The sequence below is a fragment of the Caretta caretta genome, chromosome 11 (genome assembly GCF_965140235.1).
Source record: "Caretta caretta isolate rCarCar2 chromosome 11, rCarCar1.hap1, whole genome shotgun sequence".
NCBI classification, from domain to species: Eukaryota; Metazoa; Chordata; order Testudines; family Cheloniidae; genus Caretta; species Caretta caretta.
In genome coordinates, this window is record NC_134216.1 from 62,655,932 (window position 1) to 62,682,166 (window position 26,235).

Sequence of the window (26,235 nt, forward strand, 5' to 3'; positions counted from 1 at the left end):
AACCATTAAACCTGTCAACGCAGAGCAGAGGTGCAGGAATAAAGGCGCAGGAATTGCTTGGGCCAGGTCTACACTACAGAGACTATAGCAGCATAGCTCTGGTGCGGTCGCTGTGCCGGCATAACCCCTTAACACAGACTCAGCCTACACCGATAGAAGGGATTTTTCCATCATTGTAGGGACACCACCTCCCTAAGCAATGAGAGGGAGGTTAACCAAGCTGCCTCTACACCCAGGGGTAGGTCACCCCCGAGTGCCATAGCTATGTTGACCTCGATGTTAAGTGTAGACCAGGCCTCGGTCCTATAGTGTATCAGAGGTGGTATTGTTATTGATTAAAGCACTTAAAAGACATACCACAAGTGATTCCTCCTGTCTGCTCTGTTTAGTATTAATCTCTGAGCAGTACCAAAGGGAGGATGCAGCAAAGGCAACAAAGATGCCAGCTGGCCTTAAAAAATTGGGGTCATTTCAGGCCTACGCATCCTTACCAGCCGTGCCTATTGATGGGAGTTGCACATAACTCATAACCAAGGCCCAGATCCAGCACAGTTCTGACGTGCGTGCCTAACTGGAAGCACATTCTGAAGTGCTTTACTGAATCAGGTTCTGTCTGGGGAAGGAACGTGGTCCTAAGTTCTGAAGCAAAATGTAAGGTCAAAGGACTCATCTCCTTAGAAACAGGAGGAGGATTTCAGGCAACCTAAGAAATGTTTTCAGCATTACAAAAGAGATGGATAAAGTTGCAAGGCCCAACCCTGGAATTTATTTCACGGGTGTAAATCCAGAGTCACTCGGCTGAAGTCAATGGCACCCTATACCGAAGTCAATTCAGAATTAGGCCCACGTTTTTCATACTGCAAAGGGAGTTCAAAAATTAGGTAACATAAACTAGGAAAGAAGCCAGAATGGGAGTAATCAGCAAACGGGTCAGAATGGGGGTAATCCTCATATGGAATAAATTATCAGGAAAGGTGCTTGAAACGAGGAGGATATATACATCTAAAAGAGAGATGTAGACATGTGTTTGGAGAAGGAAGGGATTGATGCACAGGGTGAAAAAGCAGGAAACTGGGATTATATTAAACCAAATAAAAGGTGGTTACATTAGAGCCGGATAAACATTTCCTGTTCTCCTATCTTATGTTCTTAGGTGATTTGCTGCACATCAGCTTTTCAGGTGACATAAAGCTGGAGCCTTTGGTCTAGGGTGGAAATATATCCTCTCACCCAGAGTGTGGGCCTTCTCCCTCTCTCCCTCTGTCACACACTCACTCACAGCAGCCACCATTTGTCTAGCCCTCCCGCTGGAAAAAGGGTGTTTGGTGACTGCTGAGCAAGGCAAGGATGGGAAGAGGGGGTCGGACAGGAATAAAATAGGATATTAAAAACCCATAAACCATGCTGTGTTGCTAAACAGTACCAGCATGATCTATAGTCTCTGGATTAGCATTTCTGTTCAAATCTACTCCAAATCCCAATTATCAACCAGATTTGCAGACAGAGCCTTGCACAGCCCCCCCTCTCCTCACCACCCCATAACTAATCCCGTAATGTCCGAGGGGCAGAATCCCAGCACTTTGCCTGGAGAGCACAGTTCAGGTTGTGGCGCTGTGAACACTGACAGCAGCCGTCACGGGTTTGGTGCTGAATTACTCTCTCCCTGCTGTAACAATCTCCATGCCCCAATGTGCTGGGTTCCAGGAGAGCTGCATTAATGTGTCCTGTCTGCAGGCTTTAAAAAAAAATCTCAGTGGGAGCCTTGCTCCTGTTCAAGGCAATGGGCCAGGTTACAGCCTCACTTGCTTTTCTCCAAATCGCAGGAATCTATGGTTGAATTATTTAACTCTTGCCTCTGACAGAGGTGAGCCAGTGCCAGGCATTTTCTTTCTCTACCCTCCTGTTTTACTCTCAGATAAACTTCATGGAAGCTCTTGTGCTTAGCAAAGCATATGCAGGGTAGGAGAGAGCATAAAGCATAGCCAACGTTGCAGTGTCTATGCAGTTCCTGGCTTGCAACAGGTGATGCACTAACCCTGAAAGCCTGAGAGGAGAGAGAGAGCATCCAGTAATGACTTCAGCGCCCCAGGGTGGGCAGTTGTACGGCACAGAGAACCATTTAAAACTCCACTCAAGTTGGATGTTTCCTTTTTCACTTGTTCCCCCCTGATGGCACTGAAAACTAAGACAAGAACCACAAGTATACCGTATAATAGAAGAGCAAGCAAAAGAGAAAAAACTCCACATGGTAGTTATTGATTATGGCCATCTGGTAAGACAGATGCTTGTTTGTACCATGCTGGATCACAAACTGCCCCTGAAAGCTTTCTTTTATGTGAGAGGCACGGGCAGTCATTGATTATAAAGAGGCAGCCACAAGGTGGTCCTAAATAATGATGCTTCAAACTTGCACATCGATGTTCTCTGTAGATCTCCATACACGTCACAAAGATGGGAAAGGGCTATTATCCCCACTTTATAAATGAGGAAACTCAGGCACAGAAAAGTTAAGGTCAAAATTGGCCTTTTATTTTATTTATTCAGATTTTTAGGGCCAAACATCCACTGTTCCAGATGAAGCCAGTGGGAAATGAGGCCCAACTGGGCACCCAAAATCAGAGGCCATTTTTGGCCTAAGCGACTTCCCCACGGTCACACAATGAATCAGTGGCCGCGCACCCTGCCCACTCTAGCCAGTCCAACTCCCTGTGCACTGCTCCTCAGTGCTTCCTGCTGCTAGGGCACTAGCCCATCTTAGAAAGCCCCTGCCTGTCCTTTTGCTTTGGGTGATTATTTTGCTTAGCCAAGGACATCCTGATATTTTCTCCCCATTGCAGGTATTTCAAGCTAACACTGATGTCACCGAAGTGGTCCTGAACAAGATCCACACCCCAGTGCTGACTCGGTTTGTCCGGATCCGTCCCCAAGTCTGGCACAATGGGATTGCTCTCAGACTTGAGCTCTATGGCTGCCGCATCACAGGTTAGGAGATTTCCAGTTCTTTCCCTTCTTCCTCCCCACTCCTGTTCCTCTTGGTCTGTGTGAGCTCTCCTATGTACAGCGGAGCAAAGGACATTAATTCTGAAGTCCTCCTTAAGATCAGGTCACACATACACACCCTGCCCCTAATTCTGCCTGCCTTAGCCTCCTCAGCAGCTGGCAGTGCAGATGGCGTGACCCTGCAGAGGGAGGACACATCCAGGCTTTTTGACAGGACATACTTTTTGTAAAGGAAGGTGTGACCGTATGATCAGCAGCCAGGACTCTGCTATGAAAGAGATGTTTTTAACAGACTCAGAAGTGGATGTGGGTGAGAAACCAGCAACTGGAGTTAGGGGATGATTTGCACAGAACGAGGATGTTCTGAACGTCGGGTTGAGAGGTTCCTGCAGCCTTTGAGGGCTGCAATAAAGGGAATTACAGCTGGTGTAAGTGTTTTGACATTTCAGTACCTAGCAGTTAAGTGCAGTGCGACATTGCCCTGTTAGCATAACGCTGACACGCTTCAACATGTTATTGTATGGTTTCCCTCTCTCCCCTGCTCCTTTTCTCTCCATGCAGATTCACCCTGCTCCAACATGCTGGGGATGCTTTCCGGCCTTATCTTAGACTCCCAGATCTCTGCCTCTTCAATCAGAGGGTACGACTGGTCCCCTAGCATGGCCCGCCTGGTCAGCAGCCGCTCTGGATGGTTCCCACGAATCCCCCAAGCCCAGCCAGGGGAAGAGTGGCTGCAGGTGGACCTGGGAGTCCCTAAGAATGTGAAAGGAGTGGTCATCCAAGGGGCCCGAGGAGGAGACAGCATCACCATGGTAGAGGCTCGATCCTTCGTGAAGAAGTTTAAAGTGGCCTACAGCATGAATGGAAAGGACTGGGAGTATATACAGGACACCAAAACCATGCAACCCAAGGTAGGGCCTGTCTATCGGAATAGGACCTTTGAGGACAATGATATTGGGTTGGATAGCTCCACATCCAGCCTGTGCCCCACTCACTGTCCCCGCTTGCCTGTCTTTCTTCACAGTGAGGTTGGTTAGTCCTCAGAGAGAGCACAGCATGTAGGGGCTGTGGTGGTGTGCGGATTGGGCCATCAGCCCCAGGCTTTCATGACTTTATCCCCATCTTGTTCCACGCCATACCTGCCCTGCCTGGGGGAGGTCTGATTCCCTTCATTTCCTGCACCAGCCACTGAGACTGGAGAGCTCTTACTGGAGCTCCCATCCAGTGCCTGGTAGAAGCAGGCAGAGTTGCTGGTACATCAGGAGGAACCTTCCCCTCCAGGAGGCGTGACCATTACCCCAGCAATCCTCCCAGCTCCTACAAGTTGGAGGATGAAGGAACCCATCGGAAAGGGTGTGGTATCCCTGCAGAGAGGCTAAATACACCTTTTAAAGAAAGATGCCTTCTAAGTGTTACTTACTCCCTGAGACAAGAGGGTGATGTAGGACACATGATGTTCTCCACCTTTTCTGTTCCACAAACCTCTTTTTGCCTATGGGGACAATCCTGGAACCTCCCTTTCCCATCTATGTGGGACACCCACTGCCCCCATATGTAGCACATACAGGACAGGCAGGATGATTGTGACCCCCTCCCCCCCCGCTCTAAGGAATTAAGTCATTGGATTCTAATGAACTTTGTGCACATGTGTGTGGATGTTTCTCCTCCTGAAGGCTTGAAAGAGTTGAACTTTTTGCAACATGGTAACAATCCCAATCCCACAAATGAGTTTTGAGGGACTAGCTACGACAATAGACTTAAATTTGTTCCCAGTACACAGGCAACCGAAAGGGGAGATGTCTGCAATGCTTGGCCAGTAACCACTGCTTAGACACTGGGGAAAAATGAGAATTCAAATGATCCCAGACAATAGCCTCTCTATAAAGCCAAGGACAAAATGTGATGTCATACGTGCTGGAAGCCAGTGGAGTAACGCCAGCCTTGCACCAGTGTGTAGCTTGGATGGGAATCTGGCATGGGCGATATAAAGTTTGGGCCGAGGCATGTTGTATGGTTTCGTTAGAAACAGACTCTGTGGTGCTCATGAGACCGAGTTGGGGACAGCATATGTTCACTCACAGAGCTGCAAATCAGAAATAAGACCAAGAGTAGTACAGCAAAACTGTCTGTTTCAGGTACTACAGGAGATTGCCAGATCTGCGCTATCTAGGCTGCACCTGAGCTGCCTTCCAATGCGAGTTTGCTTCAGCGTAGCCTCTTGTTTTCCTGCACTTCCTTCCCCATTTTCACACTTTTGTCCCTTATCTGTTGTACATGCATGGACTGTAGGATGGTGCCAAGTCTGGAAATCCTCCTCATGCTTCTGTATCTTACTGCTAAAGATACGTTGTTGTATCTACTGTACTTCAAGTTCTTTTGCTTTATGACAATAGACAGTGATTTTGGACTGTGGAACACAAGGTTCTAATGAACATGAACGAGTAATTGGTTTGTCAGAATGCTTCATGTTCCAGGTTTGTTGATGGATAATATACATGATGCATAGATTAGCCTCTCTCTCTTTGCAGCTTTTTGAAGGCAACATGCATTATGACATCCCTGAAGTCCGAAGGTTTGACCCTGTTCCTGCACAGTACATCCGGGTTCACCCAGAACGGTGGTCTCCAGCAGGGATTGGGATGCGTTTGGAGGTGTTGGGCTGTGATTGGACAGGTATGAACCTTGCTTTCATTTCTATACTTGGTCAGTAAGACATGGTGATATTTCTTGAAATGGTAAAGTAGGTGGGATATAGTTATTTCTCTCTCCCTACATTCCCACAGGAGGTGGTGTTCTAATTCTGCAACCTCAGCAGAGGTAAACCTGAGCTATGAAGCTACAGTTTAGAGCATGAGCCAAATCCAAACTTTTCCATACTAAAATGTGGTCAGATTTGGTGCTCTGCTTGAGACCAGATCTCGCTGCAAAGTTTGGACCCAGATCCAAGCTTTCCCAAAGTTCTGCAGGATTCCAATGTGGGGTTTAGGGGCAGGTCCATCTCTGATTCTCATTTACTATCTAAAGGGGGACCATTTCCCATTTTTAATGTTACTAATTATACTACACAGGTGTTTAGAGGCCCTAACCAAGATCAAGACTTTGTGCTAGTCATTGTACAAACATGTAGAAAGAAACAGTCTCTCTCCTGAAGAGACAAGATAAAGGGTAGGAGGGGGAATTAGAGGCACAGCAAGGTGCAGAAGTGACTATACAAATCACAGAGCAGGTCATTGCCAGAGGCAGGAATAGAACCATGGTGACTTGATTCCCAGCCCAGCGTCCTGTCTGCTAGATCTCTGCTAAGGAATATTTTCTCTGCCGTGGAGTACCACAGAAATCCTGATGCTGATGTGTCTTGAGACAGTACTAGAACTTCTAGGACCAGGGAACCAAAAGTTTGTCCACCTTGTTTTCATAACTGGAACAGCTGCTCTTGCCTTGAATACAGAGGTATGACCCATGAAAACTGCAGAACAAATTCACTGAGGTCATGGGGAGTTGTGCCCATTTACACCAGAGCTAAATTTGGTCCTCTGAGTCGCAGTGTGAAATGGTCCATCTTGGTTTGTATCTGAATATACAAAAAACAAAACAAAACAAAAAACCCAAAACAAACAAACAAAAACGAATTCAGCTTGATGCTGTCCCTTTGGCCTAGAGGAATATTCCTGTGTTTTTTGGGTTTTTCTAAATAGTACAATGATCTATTTAAATCTGGATCTGGTCTCCAGATGTCAGTGATAAAGAGGTATGGTTTCTATGTAAAACAACATCTGTATAAGGCATTTTCTTGTAAGAATTCCTGCTCCAAGAAGCTTAAATTATGTATAGCCCACTGCTAGCCTTTCACTGGGTTTTTACTACTCCTTTCTTCTATTATGTATGCAAAATATGTTACAATCATTTACCAGCAAATTATAAAACAAAAAATAGTAAGGGTGAAATCTTGCCTCCATAGAAATCAATGGCAAAAGTTCCCATTGAGTTCAGCGGGACCAGGATCTCACCCTACATTATTTAACTTTAAATAAAGACGGGATGTCTTTCTAAAAGATACGTTATAGGACAAACTGAAATTCCAGGCTTGATGCAGACACCTCATGCTGAAGTTTTATGGCCTGTGATATGCAGTGGTCAAACCACATGATCATAATGGTCTCTTCTGGCCTTAAGAGCTATGATATTTTGAAAACATTGATTCACAGCCTGGGGCAGGTTTTCAGCAGAGTGCCCTCCCTTTTGGCAGGTGTAAATTGCACCCTCAGTTGAATTTTGGAGGCAGATCTGAGTACTTTTGTCTTTGTCTGTTATGTAGTTAGACATCCACATACTCAGATGCGCTCTGGTGATGCATTTTGTGTGTGCAAATTTTTTAGGTGTAACCCCCAGGTCAGCATGTGTTGCATGTCCCCCTCTTTGCCTGATCCACAGTAGATGTGAGTCTGTTATAGCACCCAGCTAGAGCCTGGCTCTTTGAGGCAAGCTGTAGAGACTCTTGCTTTTAACTAGGGAGATCCCTGCTACAATCCCCAGTGTGTCTGCCAAGATAGCAGGCTCAGGCAGCCACAATTTACACCTAGAAAAGAGAGAACAGGCCTTAGACTAGCTGAAGATTTACTCATTCTGGGCCAGATTTTCTCCTCTGCTCCATCACTTGTATGCTGCTCTGACCATGCCAAGGGAACAGGAACTGGTGCTATCCCCCTTGAGACCTTCTCTGGCATGGAGGAGTCACCAACGGGTGTAGAGTCAGTAGAGCAAGCTCCTATGCCTCCTTCCCTCTGCAGCTTTCTGCTATCCCCAGATGACAGACAGTCCCTTGGGGACCATTGCCAGCTGGTGTAGCTTAGAGCAGCCCCCAGGCTACTCTTACTTGTGCTAAGCCAGGCAGAGAATTGACTCCATGATGTCTCTCCTGCCTCCCACCACAGCTTACTCTGTTGCAGCAAAGAATCCAGGCCATACTCTACAGTGCAGCTGTCTCAATCCTTTATGCTTTTTGTGTAAGTTCACCTGTATGGCTCTGTCCACAGCGAGCTTTGAACTTGTGCTAGCAACAACCATGTTAAAAAGGGATCGTCAAGCACAGTTTTTCCAAGTAGTGTCCTTGACCATCATTTCCCAACATGACTGTCTAGTCATTTGTAGTTTGCAACTTTTAAAAGGTAAACCTGCTGGCCATAAATGTGCTTAACTTAATTTATTTACAAGAATTCATCCCTGTAATGGTAGCATGGTTTGTAATTCTGGAAGTGTGGGGGCAAATCTTGTTACAACTGTGTTAACAAGCAATCTCAAATAAATTGGTTAGTCTCTAAGGTGCCACAAGTACTCCTTTTCTTTTTGCGAATACAGACTAACACGGCTGTTCCTCTGAAAGGCTGTTCCTCTGAAACCTGTGGTTTCATGTAAACTACAAAACCCAATGGGTTACAATGTAGCAATCCCTTGGTGTAAATAAAGGCTTATCTACACAAACAATTACAGTGTGAGAAGCTGGGGTGTGACTCCACCCTGTGCTACCCTGCCTCGGTCTGGCTATCCATGTGCATGCCGCTGATCCTTGGAGCTAGTCCTGTTTCAAAGAGGACTAGATCAAAGGGCTCTAACAGCTGTCAGCAGGGTGCACATAGTTAGTCTGCAACAAGGTAGCGTGGGGTAGATTCACCCCCCAGCGTGCTGCAATCTACTCATTTGTGTAGCCGAGGCTTAAGACATGGCTCTGTTCTGTAGGCGAGACCCAAACATATTACCAAACTGTGCTTAAGGCTGTCTGTGAAGCCCAAGGCTGTAGCACTTGCTTGGGAACAAGGTCAGGAGCGTGGTTAAAACACGACGATTTAAAATGTTTTCAAATAGGGTTACAAGTTGTAGCGTGGACCCTGCCCAACTGCCACTGTTTCTATCAATGGCCAGTGACTATCAATTCAAACAGGTAACTAATAGCAACTAGGCTCAAAAACGGATTGTTGGCAGGTAGCTAGAAAAAAGTTGAAGTGACCGGTCAACAGCTGGCTCATATCAAAGACCTGCTAACATTTTTCCTCTGAAGATTGAAGATTGATGAACATTAGCTTGTGACTTCTCTTCTCTCCTTTGAAGTTCCACACATCTGGTTTCAATTGACCAACAACTCTGCAGCATGATCAGCAGGTACCTCTCGCCGCACGGACACTGCCGGGTGGAAGAGAGACCTTCTCCTTCTCACTTTCCAGTCACACCCCACTTTGGCCCTGCGATTTTCGTTATCTCGTCTCACCATCTTGTCATGCTTGCATAGTCATTGCTACGTGCTGTGCTGGGCACTGGAACGATACGAATTTACACCAGCCGAGCATCTGGACTGCATATGGTACTTTGCCTTTCAAGGTCCTTTCCCGTTGTCACATTTCTACTATAAATCTCAAAGCCCAAGAACAGCAACAACAAAAACACATACCGAGTGGAAGTAACTTGCGGCTTTTGACGTGTTGCCTTCAGCTGATGTTTTTTAAGGGTTTTTTTTAATGACTGTTTTTGGGCCTTGCTGCTTGCAATTTGCTTCTCGGTAACATTTGGAGTTTTATGGGGTAGTAACAAATTTGGACTTTAATATTAGGAGGCTTTGAGGTTGTTCAGTATTTTACTGTGAATAAAAGGCAGCTGAAAGCAAAAAAGGAACCCAAGAGTTTATATGCAATATGTTCAATCATAGAAGCTGGGAAGCAGTGTATGGAAAATATTCAATGTATTTAGCCATTTCCTTCAGCTTCTGGCTTTATTAAGTAATATCCTGAAGGGTGCCGATAAAGAATCCTAATCACAGGTAATAGAGCAAAGAAACCTTTTTAAAACTGGGAAGAACAGTGGACTCTGCTGACTGCTCTGTTCCCCATGTAAATTGAGAGGAAGATGGAGCTTAATGTCATGTACTGTTGATCTTAATATCTTCTTGCTTAAATTTCCTTGCCACCTGCTTTTAGCTATGTTCCCAGAGTCTATATGGAAGAGAAGGAAATGGTACAGAGCCACTTTAAATTGTCAGGAAGGTGGAGCATGAAACCAGACACTTTCTGCTTTGAGCCAGAGCGTGCTAGGGATTCTCTGGGTCCGTTTGTGGTTACATCATTTGTGGTGTTGAGTGACTTGTTTTTATAAGACTGGCACAACTGGTGGGAATATGTTTTTATGTTTTTATGAAAGAAAATAATGTGCTGTCTGGGATCTCTGTTATCCAGCGTAACAACAAACCTGCTAGCTAGTATATGCATACATAAAAAACAGCCTGTCGATTTAAAGGAGATCCTTATCCTGCAGGGTCCACAGCTCAGAGAACTCCCTATTTCCACTTTTGGAGGAAAAGAAGGCTCACAAGTGATTCAAGCCATGCTGACATTCGTTGCATGCTGGAAATTATTACTGCTTTCTTGCCCTCTCGTTATAAGATTCAGAAAGAAAGAGTTCTGTGTGGTTTCCTCTGCTGGGCTCTCTGAGAATGAGGCTCATTATCACCTGTTCTCCTTCATTTTCTTTATGCAGCTGTAAAGCCCACTTCAGAGACACTGAAGCCCACCTTGAAGAGTGAGGAGACCACCTCTCCGAACCCTACTGATGAGGAGACGACAGAGTGTGGTGATGGCTGTGGAGAAGGTGATGGTACGTACCAGATGCAGGCACCCTTAGCACAGTAAATGATAGGTTAACAGTTAAGTGAACACTCTTGTCTTTCCATTGGCTCCTACTCAGTGGGACTGAGTCCTGGAAACCTGTAGAATGATAGTATTAGTAAGAATCAGGGTCAAAGTCTGATCTGTTATACCAGGAAAGGATAGTACAGTGAGGGAGAAAGGAAGGACAATACAGTGGTAAGAAAACTAGCCTGGGACTTGGGAGACCTGGGTTCAATTCCCTGCTCTACCACAGATTCCCTGTGGTCTCTCCATGTCTCAGTTTCTCATCTGTAACATGGAGATAGTAGCCCTGCCCTACCTCAAACACGTGTTGAGAGGATAAAAGCATTAAAGGTTGTGGGATGCTCATATACTACGTTAAAGGGACCACATAAGTACCATAAATATGTAGGGGACTGACTCCTCTGAATTCAGTGGGTTTACTCCATTGTAATTGGAAGCAGAGTTTGACCCTCAGAGTTGAGGGTTTGGATAAGTACCCAACAGCATGGACATTTATTCAGACCTCATGAATCGGTAAACTTTGACTAGAAATTGCATTAGAAGAGGCTTCCAGGTGAGATTTCTGTCAGTGTTTTGGCCCATCAGCTTTAAGGCCTGGATGGAAACATAAAAGGGGAACCTAATGAGATCTTGAAAACAAGTTAACTCTTTCACACCGTTCATAATGTTTCAGTTCTAGAAATGTGAGTCACAGACACAGCACAAAGGGCTTGATCCTTGGTGCACCCGTGTTACACCTGTTGAACTCCCCTGACGTCAGTGGAGTAACTTTGGAATTCAGGATGCCATTTTTCATTAAAGGCACAGAAATCAGGAGTGCCGTGCAGTGCAGCGTGAGACATACTTTCTACCTGGAGATACATTTTAATGTGTAGAGCCAGTATCCAGGATGTTTCCTTCATATTTAGCTGTGATTTTCATTCTTCGACTTCACAAGCAATGAGGCATATTTCTCTGGACCATCAGATTCAGGAGCTTTAACAGAAAGAGTCCGTCTTCCTGGGGAGCTAGATTAGGTTGTAATAAAAGGAGCCATGTCCACACTGCTTTATTCCGAGCTGGGACTCGGTAGGGAAGGGCTCTTTCCACTGTACAGTAGTGCTCACCTGATGGCTATTGCGTGGGTCACGGAGCTCTTGCTGACTGTCATTAACTTTGGGGGCGTGGTGATGTAAAACTTTCTCTTTGTTCAGGAAAGCTACAAACAAGCCTTTGTTATATTTGGCCCCTCCCCCAGTGCTTCCCAGTCAGGAGTGTATCCTCTGACATTCTCAGAGTGCTGCTTTAGAACCAGACCCTCAGAGTAGGTCCCTTCTCTAGCCTTCATGCAGTGACTTCCCTGCTCAGATGGCATTGCAGCCTCCTCTTGCTGAGACTAAGCCTCCTCCAGGACTTTCATTGCCCTGTAGCAGTGTCCATACGGATGTTACTGCACAGCAAGCTGGCATGCGGTAGACTCACACACTAGCTTGCCGCGCAGTAATTCACAGCGTAGACATGGCCTGAGCTTCAAGCCTCCTATGGCCAAGAGCTATCCCTGTCCAAAGTTCTGCTACCGAGGGCTCTGTTCACTTCATATAATGATGCTTTGAGCTGAGAATGAAATTTGTCCAGAGATTTCAAAGCACTGTGCAAAGGTAGGCAAGCATTGTCCTCATTTTATAGATGGGAAAACTGAGATACAGAGAGGTTAAGTGACTTGCTCAAGGTCACAGAGTGAGTCAGTGGTGGAGCTGGGAATAGAACCTAGCTCTCTTGACTCTCATCCCTTGGATTATTCCACTAGACCACTGCTGCCCCATAGCTGCATAAGTAACATTTTCATTAGTGGATGCTGACCCAGGGGTGACCATTCATAATTCCAGACATCCTGTTCTCTTCTGGCACAAATGCTTAGATCTGTCACTCGATAGCTGGGCTTTTGAGGCACTTGAGATTCTTCTTTTTTTGGAGCCAGGGTGGAACTACACTGCACCACAAGGGCACTTGGGAAACATTCGTCTCTGACATTTAAGAAGGAATTTAATATTTGGCCACTCCAGGGGATGAAGAGAAGGTGCTGATTAGAGCCTGGAAGCATTTGGTGCCTGCATTTATATTTGCTTAGTTTGGTGGATTAGCTGAAGGACTTGATGTGAGCATTTTGATGATGCAGAACTTAAGGCTGATCCTCAGAGCTGACGAAACATGAGATAGGTTGAAAGCATCCGTGAGAGAGAGATTTCATGCTTTCTTCAGTATTTATGACTTGCCAGCTATTTTAGTTTTTAAATAGCATCCCTCTATTGCAGGTTGTTCTCTAATCAAGTTTTATTTTGTTATGTTCCTTTTATAAGATGCCCAGCTTCCTGTAGGATTCAATTGCAACTTTGACCTCCCTGAAGACCTATGTGGTTGGTCTAGTGACCCTGCAACAGATTATATGTGGTCTTTCCATTCTAGAAGCACCTGGTTCAGCAATTCAGGACCAAGCACTGGGTCCTTACCTGGTAAGCCAATTCATACATTATAAGGGGAAGGGGGGAACGGCTATGGCATTTTCTCCATGGAAAAGGTTATTGCAACGCTACTTAACAGTGGCAGAGATTCTGCAGAAGTGGATGTTTTCCTTTGTTAATTCTTTGGATATTCTGCTTTGTTGGCTCTTTTCTTATTTACAGGTCCGATAACCATGTCACTGAATTGCACTAACTCTCCACTAGAGATGGGCTTGAACCAAGCAGCCTGGTGCTGAATCTCGCCCCCCCTGCCCGCCCAATATAGGGATGTTTGGACTTGCATCAAAATCCTGATCCAGATTTCCTCGCGTGGGCCCATCAATACTCCCCACAGTGTGCGTCCCCTCTTGCTATGTGCACACACATCGTAATAATTCCATGGCTGGACAGAGCTTGACTTCAGCTATTCTGCACCCTGTGGTTGCATGGGATAGACTTAAATCATTTGTTGGGATAGAACTCACCAGGACCTAAGGATACAAAAAATTCTGCTTAATTTTTACTCTTTATCTGTTCCGGCATAGGCCTGTGTTGTGGGAACAGAGGATTTGGTGTTCTAACTAGGGCTGAGTGAGCCTTGCAGGGCTTAGCTGAAGAAGGGTTTTGCTAAGATTTGTTTGCAGAGATAGGAAGTGAGACAACCCCTGCAAGTTTTCTTGGAGGCAGAAGTTCCTTATCCCTGTACCTTGGAACCAGCCCTGGGCCCTGTGCCATCTTCTTACCTGAGATGACGTTGGAGGAGTGTTGTTGGGGGTACAAAGCAGGTTCACCAGCTTCCAAATAACTTCAACCTATGTTCACTTAATTTTGATGAGCATGGACTGAGTTTTGTGCAGGAAAATCAAGGGTCCCATTGAGTCAACTTGAGGTACAGATGAATATTTCACCCAGCATTATCTTCGTTCCAGATGCCACATGGAGGCACAAGGACTTTAATGCCTGTATTTAAAGAGCATGAGGATTTGATGGATCAGGTTGACCTCTCCCATTGGCTCTTACCAATAGATCTGAGTGTTGAAACCAAAGCATTCAACCTGTCAGCCACATAACAGAGGCACTGGCCAGACTGACAGTTCTAACAGCCAATTGGAAGGCAGCATAGGGAGCACCTGGCAGGCAAAGCCAAAGAGGAATGCATATATATATGAAATACATTGAATGATGAGAGTCCTCTACATCTCTACACACACCTTCCTCTTAAACACACATATGCGTACACACACACTCTTACTTATACACACACACACTTTTTCCCATTGACCGATGAGGCATCCAGATCTCTTGCAACCCCCGTCAGTGCTGTATTAAGCATAGGCTCTCTGGACATCTGACAGATTCTTTGGCTTGACACAGGTCACAGTGTGAAAAACGGAGAAACATATTTTCATATTTTGAGTGTTTATCTCTTCAGCTTTTGAGTGCTTGAGAAGATTAATATCTGAAGATCACTGGGGCCTCAGGCAACAGGAGAGAACACTTACTGCCAGTCCCAAGCTTAATAACCCTCCCCATCTCATTCGCTGTAATAATGTTTAATTAATGTAATAAGCCTCCTGCAAGTAGGAAAAAAAATTACTTATTTTTATAACTCAGACTCAATTTTTCATTTCATTTCCTCTCCCACGAGTCTTCCTACAATTAATTGACCTTTTTTTCTTAAAAGACTCGTGTGTGTTTGTTTAGGGACAATCTGGGATGAGTGATGCTCCTGCAGAGGATACGGCCTTCCCTGTGTGTCTGCAACATTAGTGGAGTTTTCTTCCTCTGTCCTTCAGTTTCTTACCCTGCCTCTCTTTCTCTCTGCTACTTCTGAATTGCAGGTCCCTTTAGCCCTTAGCGCCTGTTCCCCAGCCCATTGGAGCCGGTGGGAGTCTTTCCCTTGATTTAGTGAGCTTTGCAGCTGGCCACCACAGAGCGATTTCTCTAAGTAGTTGTTGTTTGCATTACAATGGCAGCTAGAGTGTAGCTGTAGCCCTGTTGGTCCCAGGATATTAGAGAGACAAGGTGGATGATGAAAAGGAGTACTTGTGGCACCTTGGAGACTAACCAATTTATTTGAGCATGAGCTTTCGTGAGCCACAGCTCACTTCATCAGATGTCTCTTTAGTAGTGCCTAGAGTCCCCCATGGAGTTTGGAGCCCCATTGTACTAGATCCTGTACAGACACATAGGATGAGAGTCCGTGTCCTGAAGAGCTTACAGTCTGAACAGACAGGACAGACAGAGAGGAAACAGAGGCATCGAGGGAGGAAGTGATTTGCCCAAGATCACACAGAAGATCAGTGGCAGAACTGTGAATAGAGCCTAGGTCTCTTTTTGAGCCTGGAATGCTTCATGACAACAAAGGCTACTGAAAGGCGAGCTGGCTCCCTAAAGTGGTGCTGGCCCCTTCTCCTCCCTCTGCCCACACTCTCACCTGAAGCGCTGAGACCGTGAGAAGAGCTAGTGGCTTTAGAATCACAGCTGGCCCTGCCACGTTGATCAGTTACACCCTGTTGTTTTGAGAAGAATGTCAGACACGATCATATATGAGCCACCTGGCTGTGAGCATGTCTGGCTTTTCACTGCATTGAAGAAATATAAAGGGATTTATACAAAAAAGGACCATTGAGTCTAACTTTGTTCCCGCTTTAAAAAATTAGGAAGGAAAACACAACACAAAGGGAAACAACTATTTGCTTTTTCCAGCTTTAAAAAGAGACCTGTAATGTTAAAAAGAGCCTCTTGTAGCCTGCTGACTGGGAGCAGAATACCTATATTGTTAGTTCACACTCCTTCATTCCTCTGATGGTTTTCTAGTCACCCCCTCCGGCATTTTGCTTCTACTTATAAAACTCATCATCAGACACCAGGCAAGAAAGGATAAAAAGTCCTTTCTGTTCAGGGTGGTCTTTCCTTCTGAACCCCTGCTCCTACAAAGCAGTTGGGTGAAGGAGAGCAGCTGTGCTTAGTTTAGGAGCAGGGCACATGCTAATGGGGGGTTCAAAGTTGTTGGAGATCCTTAAATTTTTAACGTGCTAACCTAGAACTCTTGAGAGAAGGAAATGCACTGTGCCTTTAAGAGGTATGTGGAATGTGTTTCTATTTCTTCATCAGATGGCAAAACAAAAAAATTAAATTAAAAGGAGGGGCCTTGGCTGAGTGAGCATGGGAAGGAGGAAGTGGCTGTGCCGAAATATCATCTGAAAGGCATTTGATTAGAAAAGTCTGTCAAAAGACGAGCTCAGATTCCTTAGATATCTTCCCATTGCATTTTGTGTGTGTGCTCACAATTATTTCTCTTCTTTGGCATGGGTAATGGCTCCTTGAGACTGCCAAGACACCCTCTGCTTTCATTCCACTAGTTTTATTTCCAAGATACTCTCGCAGGCACCTTGGCGTTTCTTTTATCAGCACCATGTTCCTAGTGCTTTTAGCGACATGGATGGTCTCCGTGTCATCCCTTAAAACCTCCCGTGACAAATTCAGCTACCCCTATTGGCGAAAGTGGAGCCAAGCTGCTCAACTCAGCAGAAGCCCGTTCTTACTCCAGCTGCTATTTGCCTTTTTGTGGGGCAAAGGAACCCAGTTTCTTCCACTGTCGTGCCCTGAAAAGGGATTGCAGTTTTTTCTCTATGGATTTTCACATGCTTCCCAGATTTCCCCTGTTAGCTGCCTTGATGGAATTTACCACAATTTGCAACATGATCAGGTTTCAATGAGGTTCTGATCCTGCTCCCCCGGAAGTCAATGGAAAAACTCCCATTGTTGTCAGTGGGGTAGGATCCAGGCCTTGAGGGACCTGAAGATAAACCCACTTATTCCAGTTGTTAAGCTGGGTGTCTTGAGACGGGTAGGTGCTGACGAGCCCTGCCAAAGTCATCATCTTCATTGACTGCCAGGAGTCTAAAAGATACCGGCATCATATTTCCAGCTCGTATAAATCGGTCTTGTTCCATTGCCATCAGCGGAATACACCAGCTGAGAATCTGGACCACGGATGTTTGGACATTTTTACGGTTGTTAAGGAAATGATTAGAAGATGTTACAAGAACACTGTCAGTTTAGAAATCCTAGGGCTCCATCGTCCCTCCCTTATATGTGCGCTCCTATCTATCCAAGTGAGCAAAGGCTGTTCAGACCTATGTATGGGAAATAAGCACCTGTATGAATCCACCATTGCTAACCACACCTGTGACTCTACAAAACTAATGGGTAGGATTTTTATTATGTATCTTTCCCCCATTGTTGTACTTTCTCTGAGATTGAGCCATGAAAATCAATGGAGAGAATTTCACTGTGGTTTTTGGTCTGTAGCCTGCTTCACTTTGGGGGGGCAGAAGTGCTGCCATATTTTGGTTGCAGACCCAGCAGGGGAAGGTTTATTTGTTTAAAAATGTTTCCAATGGGGAAACGTTTGCATTGCTCTGAGGTTTTGCAAGAGCTCATTTTGTAAAAAAAACCCCCACAAATATTGGGCTATAGTTAAGCTGACAGTGATCCTTTTACCCTCCTTGTGTTATTCCCCTGGGGTTTTTAAGGGCTAAATTTTTATTGCAGTCCATGAGAATGTAGGCACTCTGACCTCAGTCCTGCTCCACTGAATCAATGAAAGCTTTGCTGTTAATTTCCATGGAGTAGGATTGGGCCAATCCTGCAAATAGGGCCAGACTGTAATACCCTTATTTGTGCTGAATAGAGCCTGATACCTTGACGCGTCCCAATGAGGTTTGGGGGAGTATTTGCAGTGTTATGTCCTGCTCAGTGTTCGTAAGGGTGACACAGTTTGACCCTTTGAGGCCAAGCCCAATCACTTTGAAGTCAGTGGGAATTTTGCCATTGATTGAGTTGGAGCCAAGTTAGTCGTCCAGTCCTAACTTGCGTGAATAGACCCTGATCCTTGCGAGCTTTGCCAACACCCCAACTAAGGGGGAGGCGAGTAGCTGCACCGCCCCAAGAACAGACCCTGAACCACATAGTGAATTACAGTGTGATTGCTGATTCTTCCCTTGCTCCCAGCGCTATGCCTGGTGCTGATCCCTTCACCTGGTGCACCAGCTAAGCTGCTCAAGCCACTCCCCATGCCCATGCACAAGAGGGAGAGCAGCAGCCTTGCAGTGGGTGTTCTTCGTCCCCTCCCTTCCCCCTGCGATGCCGGTAGCCTGAGCTGGGGAGAAAGGGAGTTCTTATGTCTCTTACCCTCCTGCACTGCAGCACAGCCAGGGTCACAATTTGACCCTGAAGGACTGGCAAAACTCCCATTAACTTCAGTGAAAGCAGTACTTGGCCCTAGCCTTATACACAGAGGCCAGTCTTCCTTTCGTGGCTTATACATGGATGTTTGCATTCCTTTGCTGGTGATTGGCGCCACGTACAAACGCCCACATGTTGCCTGTAAAACTGGGCGGGAGTATTCTTTGGAAAGCAAAGCGGATTTTTTAAAATGTTAGGTAGTGGACTGGCTCGTCCCATGGATTCATGAAAATGGCTCACTGGCTGGTGACTCCCAGGGGCAGGTTTTGAAAAGTGTGTGTGCCCAACATGTGTAAACAAAAACTGATGCCCAGATTGTGCATGTAACACCTTTATTTGTGGGCTGATGTCTTTCGTTGTGCATGCATAAAAGTGTGGAGACACACAGATCAGTGTGTGGGAGCCTGGGTACACACACATCCGATTCATACAAAAGTGCGCCATTTCCATTGGTTTGTAAGTGGTCCTCATGCAAATATTGAGCAGAACATTTATCATAAACATCTGGCTCTAACTACTACTTGAGCATCTGAAGCACTGAGCATCCACAACCAGAATTCGTATGGCCCTCATCACCATATTGGAGAACCCCACAGTCAGTATGAATTTTTAGCTTACCAACACCCCTGCAGAATTAAGAAGTAGGTACAGGGTCACGCAGCAGGTCAGTAGCCTAGCTGGGAATTAAACCTCAGATCAGTGCCCCCTCCACTGGACCATTTACCACAAGCTTGGAAGAGCAGGAGCTAGATATAGATGCGTAGATACAGATGGAAGTGGTAGTTGTGAATATGACGTAGTGATGGAAATCACAGACAGCAAAGCTGTGCAGGTAGCAGCAGGACATGATGACCTGAAAGAGCGGGAGAATGTATTCACTTTAGCCAATAGGAGGCAGGTGTTGGTGTGGTGTGGTGTGGTGCTTTCACTGAAAGTCCCAGAGGAATTGGCTTTGCAATAATGGTCAGTGCAGTGACTTGTGAAAGAGGTCTAGGTGAATGCAAAGATCCTGCATAAGAGTAGCAACTGTAAGTCAACAATGTCCAGTGAAGAGGAAACTCTATGGCCTTTGACTGAGAATTGTGGTAATTGACTGTCTATATCCGACCCAACGTGTTCTGTTGGAACACCTCCAGATGTGCTGCTGTGACCTGTCATTGTATCTGTTTTTCTTGGGAGCCAATTGTTGTGTATTCAGGAACCAAGTACAGATAGATTGACCTTGTGAGATAAGCTGCTGTACCAACTCATGATTTAAGCATGACCTGGACTGTGAGACTTCATCCCCTGCTGCACCTAATACTTTCTCAGATGGCTGGCTAGTAGGAGGGAAAGGTGCTAACCAAAAGAAGTGCATGTTGGGCAGATGGTTTGTTTGGATTTCCAGATGGTTTGTTTGGAGGATCAGTCTTGTGATTGATCTGGGGCTCACTAAGGTACACATATAATTGATTATGCTGTGGTCTGGTCGGTGATGGTTGCATGTTCACGCTGCTCTTGCTCTACTAAATCCAGATGCATCCATAAATTTCCATGGAAAATGACAGAAGCACCATTTGCAGAAACAGCAGCAGGCTAAGATGCCTGAACGTATTTGTCCTGTGAGCTGGCCTCTTGAACCTCCGATGCCAGTTCTGTGGGAGCCTTATCGACTGTGTCATTAGCAAGAACAGATGCTTTGAAGCAAAGATCTAGGGAAGTGGCTGAAATGCATTTTTTGATCCTGAAAGGATTGATCAGATCTCCTGTACAGTCTTTCTTCACATGTTTTAGCCACACAAGAGATTTTCTTTCAGGTGTCTTCTCTGCGCTGCAAGACTTCCATTAACTGTCAGAAATATCAACGACTGGAACAGCGAGGCTCAGACATGCTGAGTCAGCAATTAGCTCGGCGGTGGCCTTGTTTAGTTGGTCTCAGCATGTTCACAAGGCTTTTCATTAAGGTCCCTCCAGCCATTAGAATGACCCACTAGCTTCATGTTCAAATGGCATAGCAAGTAATGTCTGCCTTTGCTCAACTAGTCTCTCTCTAAACTGCCTTATAAAGCACAAAACCACATCCCAACAAAACCCGCTGTCAGCTGCAGGGAAGCAGTTGGTGGAATTGCCCAAAGAATGAGCACACCTGTGGCTCATACTACTTGGTATTGTTCAAATAGGTCAAGACAGCACTTTATCACTCCAAAAAGAGACCAGCTGAAAGTCCTTATAAACACAGGGAACATAGAGTTTCAGCAAGCTACTACGCCTCTGAAAGAGGTTGTGTTGAAGTGATATTGGATTGTTTTTGGCAGCATTTCAGAAGATTCTTTGATTACACAAACTGATGGAAATGGGAAGACTTAACAGGTCAAATCAGCCCTGCTATATAAGTAGACACAACTCCACTGAAGTCAACATATTCTCACCAGGCTGTTTAGCTCAGGCTGTTTTCCTGGCCCAGCGGTGGCGTGATGCAGAGCCAGATCAATGTGTGCATGTGCACAAATCAAGGTGCAACTATGTAATTTGTGCAACCTCCTGGTTTTTCAGAGCCTTTGACCATCTTCAAGACCTTCAGTGGGAGCTAGGGTTGCTCAGCACCTCACTCGATGAGGCCACTTTTATTTAGATGTCTAAATGAGGGTTGACTCTAGCTTTGGGAAGCTTGGTATGCAGAGGCCACATTTAGGATTGAGGCCCCATTGTGCTAGATGCTGTACAAACGCACTGGAAGACATCCCTACCCCGAACAGCTTACAGTTCAAGGCACCAGTTCTGCAATTGGATCCACTCAGACAGCCCCCTGGTACCAGACAGAGCCCCGTTGACTTGACTGGGTCTCTCCAGGGACACAAGGATCTCATGGCAGGACAAAATCTAAGAAGACAAGCAACACATGGAGGATGAGGATACAGTCAAATATACTCCATTTTCAGAAAGTGCTAAAAACTCAGAAATCCAAGTGGTGTTTTTATTCATGACTGGGTGACTTGCCTTGGAAGCAGTTTTAGCTTCAAGATAATTATACTGTTGCTGTTTGTTTTTTTCTTTTGAGGGTATTTTTTTTGGGTTGATTGTTTTTGTTTTTCCTTTGAAAAGGATGGTGGTGAATTATAGAAAGAGAATTTGAATTCAGGAGACCTTGGCCACTGATTATATCTTATCACTGCTTATGCGTGAAGTACAGCTTGTTCTTTTTGCTTCCTCCACTTGTTTATCTCTTGCATCTTCTCCTCCTCCACTACCACTCTGTAGTGAATCACTAGACCCCTCCTCCACTAGAAAACAGCATGGTACTTTTTCAAATGATATTCATTCAGCTGGGATTTGGCAAACACTCTTTGATCTTTTCTCTGCTGATGTTTGCATTAAAGTGGACAAAGTGGACAAATTCATGTGAAGTCAGTGGAATTTCTCAAGGAATGAACGTCTCTCTGTTACTTTTTGATCATATGTACAGGGAGTACACAAAAGTTTAGTATTTTGTTCAGACAAAATTTGACTTTAACTTCATTTAGCTGATGCAGCAGCAGCACAAAATTGATTGTATGGGTTTTTTTTTTTTTGCAGGGGAGGAGGGAAGGGATCTGCCTTCTGGTGTTTTGAAACCTGAGCTCAGTCAATCTACAGGTCTCTGTTTGAAGTTCTGGAGATGCATTTGGCGTGATTTTCAAATTGCTCAGTGTTGAGCTAATTCTTTTGTTGATGTTGGTGGTAAAACTTCAATGGGAGCAGACTTAGGCCAATTAAGAGCTTTTCAAAATCCCACCCATCAAGGTCAAAGGAGCTAAGACAGCAGGAGTGCAGTAGGGAGAGGAAACTACACATCTCTAAGTCCTGGTATCTGTGTCAGAGTGAAGGAAAAGAGAAAAGGGCTGTCACATGGTATGCTAATGACACATACCAGCCATAGAAAGAAAAGGAGTACTTGTAGCACCTTAGAGACTAACCAATTTATTTGAGCATGAGCTTTCGTGAGCTACAGCTCACTTCATCAGATGTATGGAGCTGTAGCTCACAAAAGCTCATGCTCAAATAAATTGGTTAGTCTCTAAGGTGCTACAAGTACTCCTTTTCTTTTTGTGAATACAGACTAACACGGCTGTTACTCTGAAACCAGCCATAGAGTAGCTGTGTTCATTTTTGTATTGGACAGGCAGAAGAACTGGCACATGAAGTACAGTAAATATCAGCAGTAGCACTTTCCTTCTAAATGTATTCAATGTATTTCAGAATTCCAGGGCTTCCACATATTCTATTACAGGAGAAGCGCTTAGAGTGGAATTTATTTTGTGGAATTTATTTTAATGCCATGGGTTAGATAAAGATATCGAGTAGTCTAGATAAACCCAGCCAAGTGCTGTGCTGAAGGCCTTTTGCTGCTACATGCATTTCCGAGTCCAGTTACATCTGTGGACTTCGCCTGTGTGATCAGATGTGGTTGGCCTTTATACGTTCCGCTATCTGTTCCCCCTCCCTAGGGACTGATATATGGTTATAGTCTGAAAAGTGACTTGTGCGTTTTAAAAAAGCATTACTGTACTCAACACACCTGCTCCTGGAGTTTAATACTGTCTGAGTCATATTTGCTTATTTTCTTACAAAAACAAGTTTGATCCCTTATTTGCACTTCAGGGCCAATCCAGCTACAGCATGGAAAAACTGAGAGCTGGGTTTATTCTGCCTCATGTATCATCAACAAAATTGTCAGCTCAGTTTTGATAGCAAAGTACTTACCATTGGTGATGAAAAGAATCACAAAGAACACAGCTTGATAAGCTTGATATCCAGATAGTAGGATGCGTTTGCAATGCTGGCGGTTAGAAAAATCAACTTCAAGCTTGTAAACTAAGCAAATTTCAAGCAGAATAAATATTACCCCCCCCCCCACAATGTCATTCTTATAGAGTCATTTTTTCGGACTATAACTGCACTGAAACGTGTCCTAATTATGTCAATCTTTGGCTTATGCTTTCCAGTGACATTATTGGTATCCTACCACACTGTGGCTGCTGGTGAAAAAGACATCTCCCTTACTGCTCAGGCTTTGTATTTATACAGTGGGTATTTCTCTTCCAGACACTAAACTCCACAGAAGTACAGAGTTTACACTTGATACAGCACAGCGTTTCTAACTCCCAGTAGTAGCTCTTGATTTATCTGCATTGTTTGCGATGTGGACATTCTTGGCAGGGCTAGTTTTGTCTCAGTCCCTGTAAAATCCTGATCTTTTCACAGAATTCTTTTCTCTAGAATTTTTCTGTCACTATTGGTTTTCACTTCACAGACATATGTCTCAGTTTTCCCAACAGCAGGAACAAAGTTTTCAGTTTATTTGTTATTCCAATCTCTCCCTCCCAACAGCTACCACCCTGTGTATCTCCCCGCCATCAAATGGTGCTGAATGAATGTGCAGTATTGTTTTTGTTTGTTTTTAAAATGAGAAACACCTCAGGATTGCGCTACTCATGGTATTTTGGTGGAATCCGCGTTGTGAATCCTCTGAGACTATGTTCTGGGCTAGTTCATGCTGGATGTACAGCAAGAACTGACTCACTCATTCTTTCTTCCCATTTTTTGATTCAGTATCAGTAGAAATTAAGCCCAGTATTCATGTTCCGAATAGAAAGGAAATCCCAGTTTGGGGATCTGTTCGAAGCTGAACATGAAGTTCACCTGGCTGTATACAGCAAACGACTCACTAAACAATTGTGTGTGAGTTTCAACCACTTATGATACTCAAAAAGGGTGCCCCTTAATGTCCACAGTGTAAGTTCTAAGGACCAGCATACCCCATGAAGCAAAATATGAGCTGACGTCCTTTAGAAGAACCAAGAGATGAAGCATCACACAAAGAATATATTGTGGGCTTCATTTTCAAACCTAAGTTAGAGCACCCAACTTTGCCCATGGGTACTCAAATCAACATGGGCACCCAAAGGCCCATTTAGGGCTCTTGTTCCCATTTGAGCATCCAGGTATAGATCCAAGTGCTCTAACTTAACTACCTGGGTTTGAAAATTGGTCCAATTAACAGGTAGAAATGTAATCAACCCTGTGGGACAACTTTGGGTTCCTATGGGAGAACTTCTCCTTTGGATGAGAACTATGAAGTGTTATCAGCTGTGCTTGCTAGCATCTCCTGCTGAGAACTGGAAGGTGTAACATTCATTACAAATGCTAACAGGTGACTGGATCAGGTTCTACTTCTTTTCTCCTTGAACAGAGAGTAAAAGCTACTTGCGGCTGCAGAGCAGTGGGAGGAGAGCGGACCAGCGCACCCGGCTCATCAGCCCTGTGATCTACTTGCCCAGGAGTGCTGTCTGCATGGTGTTCCAGTACCATGCATCTGGCAGGAATGGGATAATGCTGCAGGTGTGGCGGGAAGCAAGCCAGGAGAATAAGCTGTTGTGGATCATCTCGGAAGACCAAGGGGATGAGTGGAAAGAGGGACGGATCATTCTGCCAAGCTACGATATGGACTATCAAGTAAGATGATAAAGGGCCATTTGTTCTGAGCTTCGAGTGGATTTTAGTGATACATATGTCAATATTTCAAAGGGCTGTGCCCATTCATCATTAGGGAACCTCCTCGAGCAGAGCTGTTTTCAATGTATTTCTTATGTTGCTATAGTAACTAAATAACACTCTATTTGTTATTCAGAATGTGGCTGTCTTTATAAACAGACTTAGGTCTTTGTTCATCCTGTTGCCTTTTATATTTCTGAAATCTCCCCTTTTACAAATATTTTCCTCCCTTTTCTTTTGGATGATTATCAGGTAATCTAATGACAGATTTCAGAGGAACAGCCATGTTAGTCTGTATTTGCAAAAAGAAAAGGAGTACTTGTGGCACCTTAGAGACTAACCAATTTATTTGAGCATGAGCTTTCGTGAGCTGATGAAGTGAGCTGTAGCTCACGAAAGCTCATGCTCAAATAAATTGGTTAGTCTCTAAGGTGCCACAAGTACTCCTTTTCTTTTTTCAGGTAATCTAAGAGACACAAAGCCCTAAGGAGCAAACACAAACAAATCCTGCCAGCAGAAAGGTGGGGAGGTAGGAGAGAGGGAGCCCACTTTGAAGGAGAGAATGAAAAAAAAAGCAAACACCACTTTCCTTACCTTGGCTCCAAGTCTGGATGTTGGGGATGGGGGAGGGTGAAATCAGATCTGTGTGACACCTTGAGACCAGAAGGCATTCAAGGCAAGCAGATAATATGGACTTAAGGGCCCGATCCTGCCTCCATTGTGTCAGTGGGAAGAGGATTGGGCCCACATAGACACAACCCACGTGCCCAGTCCTGCAAAACCTTTCCAACGCCGCCAGCACCCCATTGTGAAGTTAATTAAAGGGTTTGCAGAACAGTGTATCAATCTCTTCTCCAACCAAAGAGCAGCTATGGCTGGCTGGTAAGGCAAGCCAAAACTCAGCCAGCTAGCCAGGGAACATGTGCTGCCTATTCTTACTTATTAGTGAGTCACTGTGCTCAGCACTGTCCAAAACAGAATGGAAAACATGGTCCCCACCCCGTGGAACTTAGGGTCTGACCCTGCAGTCCCGACTACTGCAAAACTCCCAGTTGAGGTCAGGGAGAGGTTTCCTTGTGTGAGGACTGCGGGATTGGGCTTCAAGTTATCAGTGGAAAGGAAGCAATGGCTACAAACATGAAGCAAAGGTCTTTGTACCAGTATCCCTGGAGAGGTATTGCTGGTATGTGTGCGTTCGTTTGGCTTTTTAATAAAATACCAGTGCACACAATGTGCTTACAGATAAGGGTACTTGGCGTTTAGGTAGTACTTTGCATGTTAAAAGTGATGTACAGCCATTAACTAACTAACTGAATATTACT

At 44.9% G+C, this 26,235-nt stretch overlaps 1 protein-coding gene across 4 annotated transcripts in view; it reads left to right on the forward strand.

Annotated features, from left to right (window-relative positions):
- The window catches only part of NRP2 (neuropilin 2), a 123,321-nt gene that overhangs the window by 60,783 nt on the left and 36,303 nt on the right, over positions 1-26,235 (forward strand). For all 4 annotated transcript variants that reach the window (XM_048869288.2, XM_048869289.2, XM_048869290.2 and 1 more), the window contains exons 8-13: positions 2,838-2,982; positions 3,562-3,911; positions 5,529-5,673; positions 10,519-10,635; positions 13,010-13,162; positions 24,612-24,874. In XM_048869288.2, the coding sequence (XP_048725245.2) occupies positions 2,838-2,982; positions 3,562-3,911; positions 5,529-5,673; positions 10,519-10,635; positions 13,010-13,162; positions 24,612-24,874 (1,173 nt within the window). The remainder of the gene's footprint in view (positions 1-2,837; positions 2,983-3,561; positions 3,912-5,528; positions 5,674-10,518; positions 10,636-13,009; positions 13,163-24,611; positions 24,875-26,235) is intronic.